The sequence below is a fragment of the Eptesicus fuscus genome, chromosome 18 (assembly GCF_027574615.1).
Source record: "Eptesicus fuscus isolate TK198812 chromosome 18, DD_ASM_mEF_20220401, whole genome shotgun sequence".
Lineage (NCBI taxonomy): Eukaryota > Metazoa > Chordata > Mammalia > Chiroptera > Vespertilionidae > Eptesicus > Eptesicus fuscus.
Genome location: NC_072490.1, coordinates 45,731,203 through 45,745,641, shown reverse-complemented (window position 1 = coordinate 45,745,641; position 14,439 = coordinate 45,731,203). Strand labels below are relative to the sequence as shown.

The window sequence follows — 14,439 nt, the reverse complement described above, 5'->3', positions numbered from 1 at the left end:
GTTGATTCAGGCAAGAATCATCGGTAGATGCTAAAATTAAGTAGATAATAGTAGTAACAGGATATTTACACACCAGTGATAGAACAATTCAGTATCAGATACCTCCTGATATGATGTGCACTATTATTATTGTTATATTCCTACCAAAAATGCATAGCTTGAATCTAATCATGAGGAAACATAAGGTACAGACAAACTAAGGGACATTTTATAAAATACTGCTCGTCCAAAATGTCAATGTCATGAAATACAAAGAAAAACTGGAACTATTCCAGATTAAAGGAGACTAAAGAGACATGAAAACAGAATGCAACCCATGACTCAGGATTTTCTTTTCTCATAAAGTTCATTATTGAGACAATTGTGAGTAAGGCTTGTGGATTTGATAACAGTAATATATATCAATGTTAACTTCCTAATTTGGGGAATTGTATGAGGGTTATGTAAAAGAAACAAAAAATTCACACGGAAATATTTAAGAGTAAAGGCTATGATGTCTGCAATATACTCTCAACAGTTCAAGGACATAGAGAGAGGGAGGGGGAGAAAGAGATAGATAAATGGAATTTGGTAAAATGTTAACAGCATACAGTGTGAAATGTTAATGTTTGGAGAATCTGGATAAAGAGTATCAACAATTCTTTGTTCTATTCCTAAAACTTTTCTGTAAGTCTAAAATTATATAAAAATAAAAAGTTAAAAGAAAAATTTCTACATATATATACATACAAGAAAATATGGTAAAATACTAACAATTATTGAATCTTGGTGATGGGCATATATGGGTATTTTTGATCCTCTTCAACTTTTCTTGTGTTTGAAAGTTTTCATAATTAAAAACATCTCTTGAAATTACCAATCCTAATAATACAATCTTAGAATAAATCCCAATCATTTCTTCCTAAATTCTTGTCCTTACCCTATCTTGTTTGCCCTTCTTCATCTATCCTAGATTATAAAACTAGAGCAATTCTTTTATTTAGGTTAAGAACGTATATTGTCTCCTTGTGTATCAAGTCCAGTTATCTTTATCAGACTTTAAAGTTCTCCATAATCCAGTCATTACTTACTTTCCTTTACTCACTAATACACTCAATTCCTAATAGTCTCCTCAGTAACTCCAACTCATGACTACTGCCTCACTTTGCTCATACCATTTTCCTGTCTCCTCCAAACATGCCCATCATTTAAAACCCAGGCCCTACCCTGGCCATGGCTCAGTGGTTGAGCATCGACCTATGAATCAGGAGGTCATGGTTTGATTCCCAGTCAGGGCACGTGCCCGGGTTGTGGGTTTGATCCCCAGTGTGGGACGTGTAGGAGGCAGCCAATCAGTGATTCTCTCTCATCATTGTTGTTTTTCTTCTCTCTCTCCCTCTCCCTTCCTCTCTGAAATCAATAAAAATATATTTAAAAATAAATAAAGCCCAGGCTCCAGCCTCCACATCTAACCCCAGGACTGCATTGAACTCCCAGCACACTGTGGTTTCTTGCTTGATTTCTAGAGCTAGACAGTAAAACACAAGCAAACCAGGAAATCCCTTCAAGTTCCCTAATTGTTTAATAGCATTTAGTTTCATTTCTAAAGGAGCATGAATCCATATAGATACATAGGATTTTTGAAAAGACATTGCAGATCAAGTAACCTAATCCTTTCATTTGCAGAATAGGAAAAAAGGTTCAGAGCTCTGAAATGGCTTACATATTTGGGAAGTGGGGGAGATAGGACTAGAATTCTCCTATAAATCATGGTACCTTCTTAGTTATAGCACAGCTATTAAGCAGCATGCTTTTCTAACAACCAACTCTCATTTTTTTCTCCAGAAATAAGAGGATTCCTATTATTGTTTTCTTTTTAGTAATAAATGTTAAGTACATGTTTCACACTTCTCCTCCATACTATATCCCATCTAATACAATGCTATATGTACAGTAGGCACTTAACTATCTGGTTAATATACAAGGTAATAAAAGATCTGCATCTAAAAATGTGTAGACTTTAAAAATAATAATAAATCAATGCTACAACTAAAGAACTATTATTTTGAGCAAGGGGATCCTTTTATAAATGAAGAATCATTATGTAATCCATCCTGAAGGTCTATTAAAGCAGACATTTCTTGTTTGCAGCAGAACAATTCTCTTGATCAGTAATGTTGTGAAACAAAACTAATACTTATTTTTCAAATTAAAAATAATGGAACAGATTTTATGTTAAGTAATTATGTTTTAGGAGACAAATTTAATTTAGGCAATAATCTATATATATAAAAGCCTAACTGACTGGCCGACCGGCTGACTGTCCGGTAGCTATGATGCACACTGACCACCAGGGAGCAGACACTCAACGCAGGAGCAGAAACCACAGGCATGGAAACATGGAACAAACTGATGAATCTCAGGAGGAAGGGGGAAGAGGGAAGGGCGGGAAGAGATTAACCAAAGATCTTATATGCATACTAGAGGCCCAGTGCATGTGCACCAGTGGGGTCCCTCGGCCTGGCCTGTGGGGATCAGGCTGAAACCAGCTCTCCCACATCCCCCGAGGGGTCCCAGATTGTGAAAGGGCGCAGGCCAGGCTGAGGGACCCCACTGGTGCACAAATCTGTGCACTGGGCCTCTAGTGAGCTTATAACATAAGGATTAAGCAAATTAGTTCTCTGTACCACATAGTGAAGATGACCAGCATTTTAATTAGAGCAAATAAGATGCCTTGTATCAAATAATGTAAATATATAAATTCTACTAGAGTTTGATCATAGAAGTAGAGATATTGACCCCAAATCTTTACAAATTAAGTTTAATATAAACACAAATGACTATATTCAAACTAATCAAGTAGTCAATGTGTTGATCCTCTTTTCAGAAAACCAAGTGACAATTTAGAAGAAAAAAAAATTTTTTGGCCAAAGACAAATGAGCAAATCTTTTTTTCTGCTAAGGTTGATCAATGGCTCATTGCATTTCATAGGGTTCTGTGGGAAAATGCATTATTAGTTTATTATGGCTTGGGTCCACTCTCGTGGTACCTTTCTTTTGTCACAGACTTTTTGTAACAATGTACTTCACAATCTTGGAAAAAATCTTGTGATAAGTATCAGTTCAAAATGTTTAGATGAAGATAAATGGAAGCCTTACTGAGCCAAATCCACTTTATTTAGCTGTGCAAGTCAGATGGAAATAAATGTTTTTAGAAACTATGATGGCATGGAAAGAATAACAGAATCTCTTTTCCCTTTAACACAAATGGCTTATATTTAGAATTACCTGGTGTATAGTTTAGGCCAAGGGCTAGCTTTTCTCAGACTAAGGGTAAATCTTATAAGAGGTCCATACCACACAAAAACCCACTAAATGAACCAGCCTTGGCACTTGCAATAGCTATATGATGTCCTAATTAAATTTCTTCAGAAGACTGGAGAGTTAACTTAAACCTGCCCTTTGCTCTAAACACAGATGAGATGCCATGAACCACTTGGTAAAGGGCCAAATCAAAGCATTTTTTCCCAAGTTCTATTTTGCATATTTGCTGAAGGCTAATGTAGCCACAACATCTGTTAACTCCTCAGTTGATAGAAGTGATCTGGCTGAGGCAGTTGGCCAGGTGGGTGTATCCTTTTTTGATTAACAGCACTCCTCCCTTTGGAAGGTCTGGTAGTTGCAGGCTTAGTTGAGGAGAACAACCGTTACAATGGAGAAAGACCATTTTTCTGTCGTGGGTGTGTGCAGCCACATGAGAAAGCCCTAGGCAGTAACCTCTTATTGTTGATTCTCACCCCTTTGCCATTCCTCTGACCAGCTAGGTTCCTTCTTGATAACTGGGTCTTTTATTGGCTCCTTTTCCTCCCCATTGTTCGTTCTTTCTCTATAATTTCCCCTTGCTACTAAGGTCCATCCCTATGCATAGAATTCCCAAAACATGGTTAGATATGCTCTCTAAAGTTTCCACCACGCCTAATTAAGCCCTGTCAACACTATCTTCCATAAGACCATAGTCTCTGCATGTGTCTTATCTCTGTGTTTCTTAGGTCAATAAATGTCTCAGAAATAAATGACAATGACTCTCTAGTCCTAGTTTCTGTCTTGCACTTCTAAAGCATTTCTAATTCCTAGGGTAACAGTATGAAACAAGGACACCTTTAAATGTGAAAGGGAGCACTTGTAATAATTGTGCTGGGACAACAGGCACACCAGAACCTATGGCCACCTTTCCTGTTCAACACGTGCCAAACCAGAACCATCCCTTTCCCACCAGGATACCTCTTCTTCCAGAAATTATATCTGACTTTCATTTCTCTCTCATATTCTGCTTCTCAGGCCTATGGATTTCCGATAATTACCAAAGAAAGAACAACAGAGCCCAATTTTGTTCTTTTGTTTAAATTTCCACAACAGTCATCCTAATTCAGACTGTCAATAATTACCTAAGCCTCCTTACCTCCAGCTTCTATCTATTCCAATTCATCCAACAAATCTCCCAAAAATACAGGTCTGAGCAAATTTCTGTGCTCAGAAGCCACTGAGTTTTGCCAAAATAATCACCCCAACTTAAGAACACTCAAATGATTATGTGAATAAACTTTAATTATACTGTACTTGTCAAACCCATATTATAAAGCTTGTAGTTTATAATATTTTCTTTGAAAAGATATCTCTCTTCTTAAAATCCTAACCACTTAAAAATATATCTATATAAATATATTTTCCAAAAGTCAAGAACTAAAAACAAAAATAACTAATATTATTATCACACTGAAAATAATAAGTAATTCCTTAATATCAAGTATCCATTTAGTATTAAAAACTTCTCCATTGTCTCCAATTTCTTTTGCAGTTGGATTGTTTGAATGATGATCCAAACAAGGTTCACACATCGCATTTAGTTGACACATCTCTTAAATCTCGCCATTTACTAAAAGAAACTGGGTCACTGTCCTACAGAATTCTCCACATTCTGATTTTGTTGTTGTACGCGCACCACATTATTTAGAATATGCCCCTAATCTTTAACGTCCTGCAAGTCGACCAGATTCAGGTTCAGTTTTTTAAATTATTAAACACGTCATATATAATATGATAGATACACTTTCAGGGTCATCTCAAATGATACTTATTACATGAAGCTCAAACTGCCTTTCCTCCCCATCTTCCAAAATAAACAAAAAGAAACATAAAAAATCAGAAAATTCTTTCGCCCACTTTGACTCCTAATGGCAACATCAACAAAGAAGCATTTTATCATCTGTAACTTTTCTATCACTGTTTGACTAGAAACTCCTCCAACTCCAAGGACAGTCTTATCAGACTTTGAAACCATGGGAGGCCCTGGCACAGTCCCTTAATAGAGCACACTTGTGTTCAATACTACTTGGACTAAATTCCAGTTTTCTTTTTATTGGTTTTTAGGGAAATTATTTTAAGCACATAAAAACCTGTAGTTAAAGCCACATTTTCATTTCTCTTTCAAAAGTGGCATAAATTGGTTGAAAATCATTATTATTTCAGGAAAAAGGTACTATTGCTATCATCCTTTTATTTACATCTTATGGTTAATTTTTAATCTACTTTAGATTATTTTCTTAACTCTAGATAACTAAAATGAAGAGTAGCATACTATAATTCTAAATAAAGATTGGCTATTTTTTAAAAAGGAAAAATAAAACTTAAAAATAATGGTTCAAGAAGTCAGGCATAGGGGCTCAATGGGGAAAATAATGGGACTACTTAAATGTAACTCCTTTTTATAACTCTAAAAGGTTAACATTGTGGTCTAATAATTTATTCTTTATTTAGGGAAAAAAATCTATCAGCCTACTGAACTTACACAGATTATAAAGCACAACCACACATAATCAAGCATAACCCAATTTTTTCTAGTAAGTGGTAGTGAATACATTATTTTTAAGAATTTATACAACTCTTACAAAAGAAAAAAAGCAATGGGAAAAACAACTATTTAGGGCCATGGTGACTTTCTTAGAAACACTTCTAAAATATGCCTGCCTCTAAACTGGTTGATTTTTCTTTACATCTAATCAGTGACTGACTTGTCTGTTCTTAAAATCAAGCTGCAAAATCTTTCAATAAGTGTTGATAAAGACAGTAATTCATTAACAAGAATTGGCAATCATATAGAATGTAAGAGAAGTTGGGGGTTCTGTTTTTGTCACCTTAACTTAAAGTAAGGTTAGGAATTCTGACCCATCTTAACCAATGGCAACCCAAGCAATTACTAGCAGCATTAGTACACCCACTCTCCTTTCACAGGCACCTTGCATTTTCCAGTCTCTTTCTCTCCCACAACTTTCCCTTTTATGAGTACTAGTACAGAAACGACTTAGCCTTACTGTGGTACTCAAGGACTTAAAAAATTTCCCCTGACATGTGGCAAAGTAACAAACAGATATTATTATTAACCATTATTAAGATCTAATTGGCTTTATTATGTGATTTATTGGGCAGCATATAATCTAACAACTAGAAGGGCACTCTCTATTATTAATTTGAAAAGATCCACCACCTGCTTTTCCCTAAAAGATAAAGTAGGAAATATATTTTTTTAACCTCACAATCTTATTCAATGAGTGAAAAGTTACTCTTGAACAGACAGGTCTACTTTTATCAATTACTATCCTATCTAATAAAAGAGTAATATGCAAATTACTCCAACACGCAAGATGGCTGCCCCCACGTGGACACAATATGGCCGCCACAGGATGGCTGGCAGGGAAGGCAGTTGTGGGTGATCAGGCCAGCAGGGGAGGACAGTTGGGGGGGACCCAGGCCTGCAGGGGAGGGCAGTTGGGGGTGACCAGGCTTGCAGGGGAGAATAGTTAGGGGCAACCACGCTGGCAGGGGAGGGCAGTTAGGGGTGACCAGGCCTGCAGGGGAGGGCAGTTGGGGGCAATCGAGCTGGCATGGGAGCAGTTAGGCATCAATCAAGCTGGCAGGGGAGTGGTTAGGGGGTGATTAGGCTGGCAGGCAGAAGCGGTCAGGGGCAATCATGCAGGCAGGCAGGCGAGCGTTTGGGAGCCAGCAGTCCTGGATTGTGAGAGGGATCCCAGATTGGAGAGGGTGCAGGCTGGGCTGAGCTCCCCCACCTCCCCGCCCCCCATGCATGAATTTCATGCACTGGGCCTCTAGTCATTATTATAATCAGTGTCTTCATTATGGTGCCAATCTTAACATGTTATATTCCCAAACCATGGCAGATACATTATTTAATTTAATCCTAACAATAACCTCATGAAGTCGGTTTTTCCCAGTCTGACAAATGAAAGAAAGTGAAGCACAGAGGTTAAGCAATTTGCCCAAGGACCTATCACAAATAAATAAAGCTGAGACTGAGCCCAGACCTCTTTGACTCAGCTTTTTGTCTAGAATGTTACTTTCCTAACACTCTTGTGGTTTTATAATTTTGATGTAAGAGGTCTTTTATTAATTCATTCAACAAATATGTGAATTTTACTGAACTTCTGGCAATAGGATAAAGTAGAATAAAAATAAAATTTAGAACAGATTGACATAAAATTACAAAAGTACTAATAACAGTTGAATATAATTAATATAATCATAAATGCTACTTATAAATCAACTTGGCTGCTGAAAAGATTTCTGGAAGATTTCTATAGTAAAAAAGACTATAAGAACAGCTAATTTGTATGATAGGTTTTCATTACTCATTCACCTTCCCTTTTGTTTTCCTATGTTCCCACAAAGGCCCAGGGGTTCTGACATGTTTTCAGTAACAATTTTTTATATAATAACAATACTGTATTTCTGCAAAGAATCAGAAATATTCCAAGATAAAATTTCTGGACTCTGAAAAAATTAACATAGATTTATTATTTACAACACTAGAAAGAAATCATGCCTTTTTAACATCAAAGATGACCTTAGAAGAATGCTGGAAACTATGCTCATACTTGAAGACAAGTTGGCAATTCGTTGCCTGGGCCAGTAATCTTAGGACTTCCCTTGGTAATGGAATTCAATCAACGGTGGCTCAAGGAGCCACGTGAGTGAGCTTCAGTATCTATGTGGAAGAAAAATGAAGGCCAGGATGTCCAGACTAAGGAACTCTGAGAGAACCTAAGTAATCTCTTTGTTAGCCACTTTCAATCCCCATCATTGCACCAGTAGGCCAGCAGAAGGGTCATGCAGGGTGAAATTAAGGTTTCCTTAAATAATCCAAAGCTCACGGTCTAAACTAGAAGATCCCTTAATAGCCCAGCCAGAGCGTAAGTATTTCCACAAAAAAGAAACTTCCCTAGGCTGCTTCTGCTGCTGATTTCAGAGAGCTGCCTGGTGTTAGTCCATTGCTACCAACATGTTTAACCAACTGGTCTGAACTCACATGTCAATTTTTCTTGTGTACACTTAGGCAATATAAGAGTCTAAATGCTGATAACCACAGATTTATAAATAAGCCAACCCAAGGCACTTAATTTTAAAAACACTTAAATGTTGATTTATTGCCTACCTATTTAATTCTAAACAAGTAAATATCAATAAATAAATGTACTTCTTATTTAGAAGTGAAACAAATGAAAAAATTTGTTACAAGCACTGCTTACTTTAGCCCCACCCAAAGTTTACAAAAGTGTCCTAAGAACCTGGGTATCTTTACTGGAGAAGAGAATGATGAGGAAATTAGGACACTTATAACTGCTATCCTATCTAATAAAGAGGGAATATGCTAATTGACCATCACTCCGTCACAAAGATGGCTGCACCCACAGCTGAGGCCAAGTTCCCTTAAGGAGCCTTAATGAGCAATCAGCAGGAACCTGAGGCTACGCCCTCCCCCACCCCATGGGGCTTGACAGGGGACCTCAGGCCTTGCCCCCCACCCAGCAGGGCTTGACAGGGGACCTCAGACCGCACCCCCCGCCCTGGCGTCAGGCTGGGGGACCTCAGGCCATGCCTCCTGCCTTGGCACCAGGCTGGGGGACCTCAGGCCATGCCCCCCACCCGGCGGGGCTTGACAGGGACCTCAGGCCGCAACCCCCGCCCCAGCACTGGGCCAGGGGACCTGAGGCTGTGCCCCACTGCCTGGCAGGGCTTGACAGGGGATCTCAGGCCGTGCTCCCCACCCAGGGGGGCTTGACAGGGGACCTCAAGGTGCACCCCCAGTGCTGGGTCAGGGGAACTCAGGCCACGCCCCCCCACCCAGCGGGGCTTGATGGGGGACCTGAGGCTGCGCCCCCCACCCAGCGGGGCTTTACAGGGGATCTCAGGCCATGTCCCCCACCTGGCGGGGCTTGATGGAGGACCTCAAGGCATGCCCCCTGCCCCATCTGGGGGACCTCAGGCCATGCCCCCCGTCCTGGTGCCGGTCCAGGGGATCTGAGGCTACGCCCCCTGCCCGGTGGGGCTTGACAAGGGTGGGACTGGCTGGGTCTGGATCTAGCCCAATGGGTGGGGGGGACGGCTGGGTCTGGGTCTCACGTGATTTTGAGGCGCATGTTGGTGGACGGGGACTTGACTCTGGGTCCTCCTTTTAATGTGCACAAATTTCGTGCACTGGGCCACTAGTAATATGATAATAGAGCAAACAGTTGGTTTTTCCCAAGGAAGTTAATATTTCCACCTTTTGAAAAATTATGTTAAAAGTGGCAATGAATTCCTATCAGAGGAACCAAGGTAATCACAAAAAGAATTGTTGCATTTTATATTTTATCACTTCCTGCTTTGCCCTTCATAACCTAGACTGATACACATTATTTTACAATTTAAATATTTTTGTTTGAAGCATTGACACCAACACCAACATTTTAAATTTTAGTTCCTGCTACTTTACGGAACCTATCTTACTTAATCTTTTAACTAAAACTGAAAACCTCACATTATACATGGAATTGATTTGTGGCAAAGGGTAAATAAATCTGATGCCCTGGTTTAAAATGTCATAAAAACATGTTAAAGTACCTTTTAATAGGGACACTTTAGCAAGCGGTTCATTTAGGTCTTGCTCATCCATTTGAGCGTCTACAGAGGGAAAAAAGATAATTATAAATAGTAGTCAACTCTATCAACAAGCTGTTACTATCAAAATAAATAACTGAAGTTTATACTTCTATTGTATTTGAATAGTTGAAATTTATATAGCTATTTTATTTGGATAGTTTTATCAATATATTCAGGATTCAAGAAAATGACTTGGTAAATGAAAGCACTGCTTTTCCCTCAAACACAAACTTTGAAATCTCCACCCACATTAACCTGCATATCTAAACTGCTTGGTAATAATAACATCAATAATAACATCTGCAAATTAGTAAACATTAGGTTAAAACTCACCTGTAGCGTCGTCACTACTTTTTTCCTTGCTTGGACTCAGAGTATCTGATAAATCAGATTCCTTTGCTCTTGCTTGATTTTCTAACAAGAAGGAAAAAAAGCAGAATCTCATTATAATTAAATAGCTTCTATCAATAAAACTACTTCAGGCTATGCGTGCTCTAAATCTACTGTTACGCAAAATACTTTTAAAATTAACTCAGGTCACTAATCTCTTACTTCTTCACCACTCTAGTCCAAAATGGAATGCTGGTTAATACACGTAGCTCATATTAAATTATAATGTGGAGCATGTCTGCTGTGCAGAGGGCTGGGGCTTTTGTTCAAGGCTGTCCACTGGCCAACTGGAAACAAAAACGAAGCAAGCTTTGCTAAAGTATTTAGAAAACTGCAACAAATATAACAAAATTCTCAAGAAAATGTGGACATTTTATGAAGATGATAAAAAAAATGGCTCTATTACATAAAAAACACTAGTTTGCCTTAATAATATTTATACTCATAACAAAAGTAAAATAAAATAATTATTTGTTATAAAAGTAACACTTAAGACAGTAAAATTAACAGTCTTATTTTAATTTTTTGAAAACATCTTTATTTATTTTGTTAATCCTCAACCGAGGATATTTTTTCAATTGATTTTTTTTTTTTTTTTTAAGAGAGAATGGAAGGAAGGGAGGGGAAAAGAGAAAGAGAAACATCAATGTGAGAGAGACATATCAATTGGTTGCTTCCCATACACGTCCTGACTGGAGCTGGGGATTGAACCTGCAACCCAGGTACATGACCTTGACCAGGAATTGAACCTGTGACCCTTAGGTGCTTGGGCTTACGCTCTAACCATTGAACACCAATGGCCAAGGCAATAGCCTTTTATATCTAAAGAAAACATAACTGTACCTGAACCACATTGAGAAAAAAACTTTTTAAAAGGTTTTATATTTGCAAGTAGTGTGCTGCCTGATCCAATGAAGATATCCTAGGTATAGTTTTCAATGAAGTGCTCTCAAAAATCCTAACTGTAACTCCAACAATTAATTAAAGGTGACTGGGAATTAATTAGGCCCTAGATTCTCATCTAAAATACACATCTGTGTATACTATGATATGCATTATGATACTATTTACAGAGATGGTTATTTCTCTAATAATAATTCTTTAGCATCTCCCTGTTCTCCATAAGGTCTCAGCCAATTAGCCACAACCTTGTCCCTGCATTAATTCCCATATGAGCTCTTTTTCAATTAGGCCAGCCTCTTAGAGAGCCGATGCATGTCAGCTCATTATGACCTGCAATTCTTTGCTTAAGTTGAATTCCCCTAAACTCAACGACCATTCTCTTTACTTGGCCTATTCATTCTGTAAGATACAGCTTAAGTCCCATCACCCCTAAGGAAGTTTTCATATCTATCTCCAGCATGCCACCCCTTTTTATTGCATCTTCTTTATTGTATCACTAGAGGCCTGGTGCACGAAATTCAGGAGCGGGGGGTTGTCCCTCAGCCTGGCCTGCACGCTCTCCAATCCGGGATCCCTCTCACAATTGGGACTGCTGGCTCCTAACCGCTCGCCTGCCTGCCTGCCTGATTATCCCTAACCACTTCTGCCTGCCAGCCAGACTGCCCCCTAACCGCTCCCCTGCAGGCCTGACCTCACCCCCAAATGCCCTCCCCTGCAGGCCTGGTCACACCCAATTGCCCTCCCCTGCAGGCCTGGTCGCCCCCAACTGCCCTCCCCTGCTGACCTGATTGCCCCCAACTGCCCTCCCCTGCAGGCCTGGTCACCCCCAACTGCCCTCCCCTGCTGGCCTGTTTGCCCCCAATTGCCCTCCCCTGCTGGCCTGATCTCACCCCCAATTGCCCGCCCCTGCCGGCCTGATGGCCCCCAACTGCCCTCCCCTGCTGATCTGATCGCCCCCAACTGCCCTCCCCTTCAGGCCTGGTCACCCCCAACTGCCCTCCCCGGCAGGCCTGGTCACCTCCAACTGCCCTCCCCCACAGGCGTGGTTGCCTCCAACTGCCCTCTCCTGCCAGCCTGGTCGCCCCCAACTGCCCTCCCCTGCTGGCCTGGTGGCCCCCAACTGCCCTCCCCTGCCGGCCTGGTCGCCCCCAACTCCCCTCCCCTGCCGGCCTGATCTCACCCCCAACTGTCCTCCCCTGCTGGCCTGATGGCCCCAACTGCCCTCTCCAGCAGGCCTGGTTGCCCCCAGCTGCCCTCCCCTGCAGGCCTGATCGCCCCCAACTGCCCTCCCCTGCCAGCCTGATCTCGCCCACAACTGCCTTCCCCTGCTGGCCCAGTCGCCCACAACTGCCCTCCCCTGCCAGCCTGATCTCGCCCCCAACTGCCTTCCCCTGCTGGCCCAGTCGCCCACAACTGCCCTCCCCTGCCAGCCATCTTGTGGCGGCCATCTTGTGATTATGTGAGGGCGGCTATCTTGTGATGACGTCACACGTGACACCACCTAGGCTTTCATTACATAGGATATGTTTTTTAAATTAATCATGTTCTATTTCATGTCATTCTGTGTTTGTACATATATATTATTTCCTTAGTGAGATTATAAATTCCCTAAGAATATGATTATTTTTTATAATGTTATACGTTTGTATTGTCTGTGGTGATATGTATCAAAACTTAAATGCACATATCCACTTTTAGTACTTTTCCTAAGGAAAAAATAAACTACATATAGTATCTATAAAAATGTTCACTGCAGCACTATTTATTATGAAATGGAAAATATTCAAGATATATTGAACCCAGATGGTGTGGCTTAGTGATTGGGCATCGACCTATGAAACAGGAGGTCACAGCTCAATTCCCGATCAGGGCACATAACCAGTTTGCAGGCTCAATCCCCAATAGGGGTGTGCAGGAGGCAGCCAATCAATGATTCTCTCTCATCATTGATGTTTCTATATCTTGCTTCCTCTCCCTTCCTCTCTGAAGTCAATAAAAATATATATTTTTAAAAAGATATATTGAGTACTATTAAGCAAAATAAAATCTGTTAAAGAACAGTATTTATAATATGACCCCATTGAAATTGAAAACAGCTATACATCTAGCTATGAAATTCTTTTGTATATACTTATTCAAATGTAGAAGGACCTACAACAGAGATACCAATAGTTACTCTGGAAACAGGAACATGGTAGACATTTACTTCCTAACTTCACATAGTCATAAATTATTTGAAAAATTATAGTGAATATATACTGTCTTATAATAAACTAAATTAAGCATTTTCCATTTTGAAAACAATCAGAAATCTATCTAAAATCATTACTGTCAAAATTAAATATAATATTAAAATATAACTTGTAATGGCTATTCCATTTAAGAACACCCCTAGAATTTGTGGCTTAACGTGTAAAAAGGATGATGGATTATAAAAAGCCTTTGCTTCTTTTCTCACTGTCTTTTCTAGTCAAAGGTTTACTACTGAGAGACGGAACTGAGATTAGAAGTGAAGTCACTGACCATGAAGGCCCATGGGCATCCAATCTGTTCTGGTGCATTCATAACGTGCTATAACCAGACATTTCCAAATGTCCTAGTTTTGATCACAAAGTTATAGTCTCAAATAAGGCAGCTAGTACACCTAATCTACATAGATACAAAAGGAACCACTCTGGGGGAACAGAAAGAATAACAGAAAAATGACTCTCTTCTGATTTTTATATTCTTGGCAATTTTATGATCAAGATATTGAGGTAAAACCAAGAGGGATATATTTTCAAAAGCATTCTTCTGGTTTAGAAAAAAACATTTGTTTTGTATTCAGAGTATTATCCAGGAAGGTAAAATTGCCTTAAAAGTTGGTCCAACCCTTTCATTAAGGCTTACCAGAAAATAAGCTCTATGAAGGCAGGGATCTTTTCAGTTTTGTTGTTATAACCCCCCCCCCCGCCCACATTGCATAGAACAGTGCACAGTTCATAGTTGCTTTTAAAAAAAGGATGATTGCAGGCACAAATCTACTGTAAATAAAAAAGCAAAGTTTTACCTAGTCAACTCATGGTCCACCATATTTATGTCCTGATATTACAGTTACTAGAGGCCTGGTACACAAAATTCGTGCACTGATAGGGTCCCTAGGCCTGGCCAGCAATCAGGGCTGATCGGGGCCTTCCT

General features: G+C 39.8%; 1 protein-coding gene across 9 annotated transcripts in view; it reads right to left on the bottom strand.

The window, feature by feature from the left end:
• Positions 1-14,439, bottom strand: part of SLMAP (sarcolemma associated protein) — a 160,807-nt gene that overhangs the window by 19,368 nt on the left and 127,000 nt on the right. For all 9 annotated transcript variants that reach the window (XM_028152749.2, XM_028152746.2, XM_054729929.1 and 6 more), the window contains 2 exons: positions 10,303-10,383; positions 9,931-9,990 (listed from right to left, as the gene is read on the bottom strand). In XM_028152749.2, the coding sequence (XP_028008550.1) occupies positions 9,931-9,990; positions 10,303-10,383 (141 nt within the window). The remainder of the gene's footprint in view (positions 1-9,930; positions 9,991-10,302; positions 10,384-14,439) is intronic.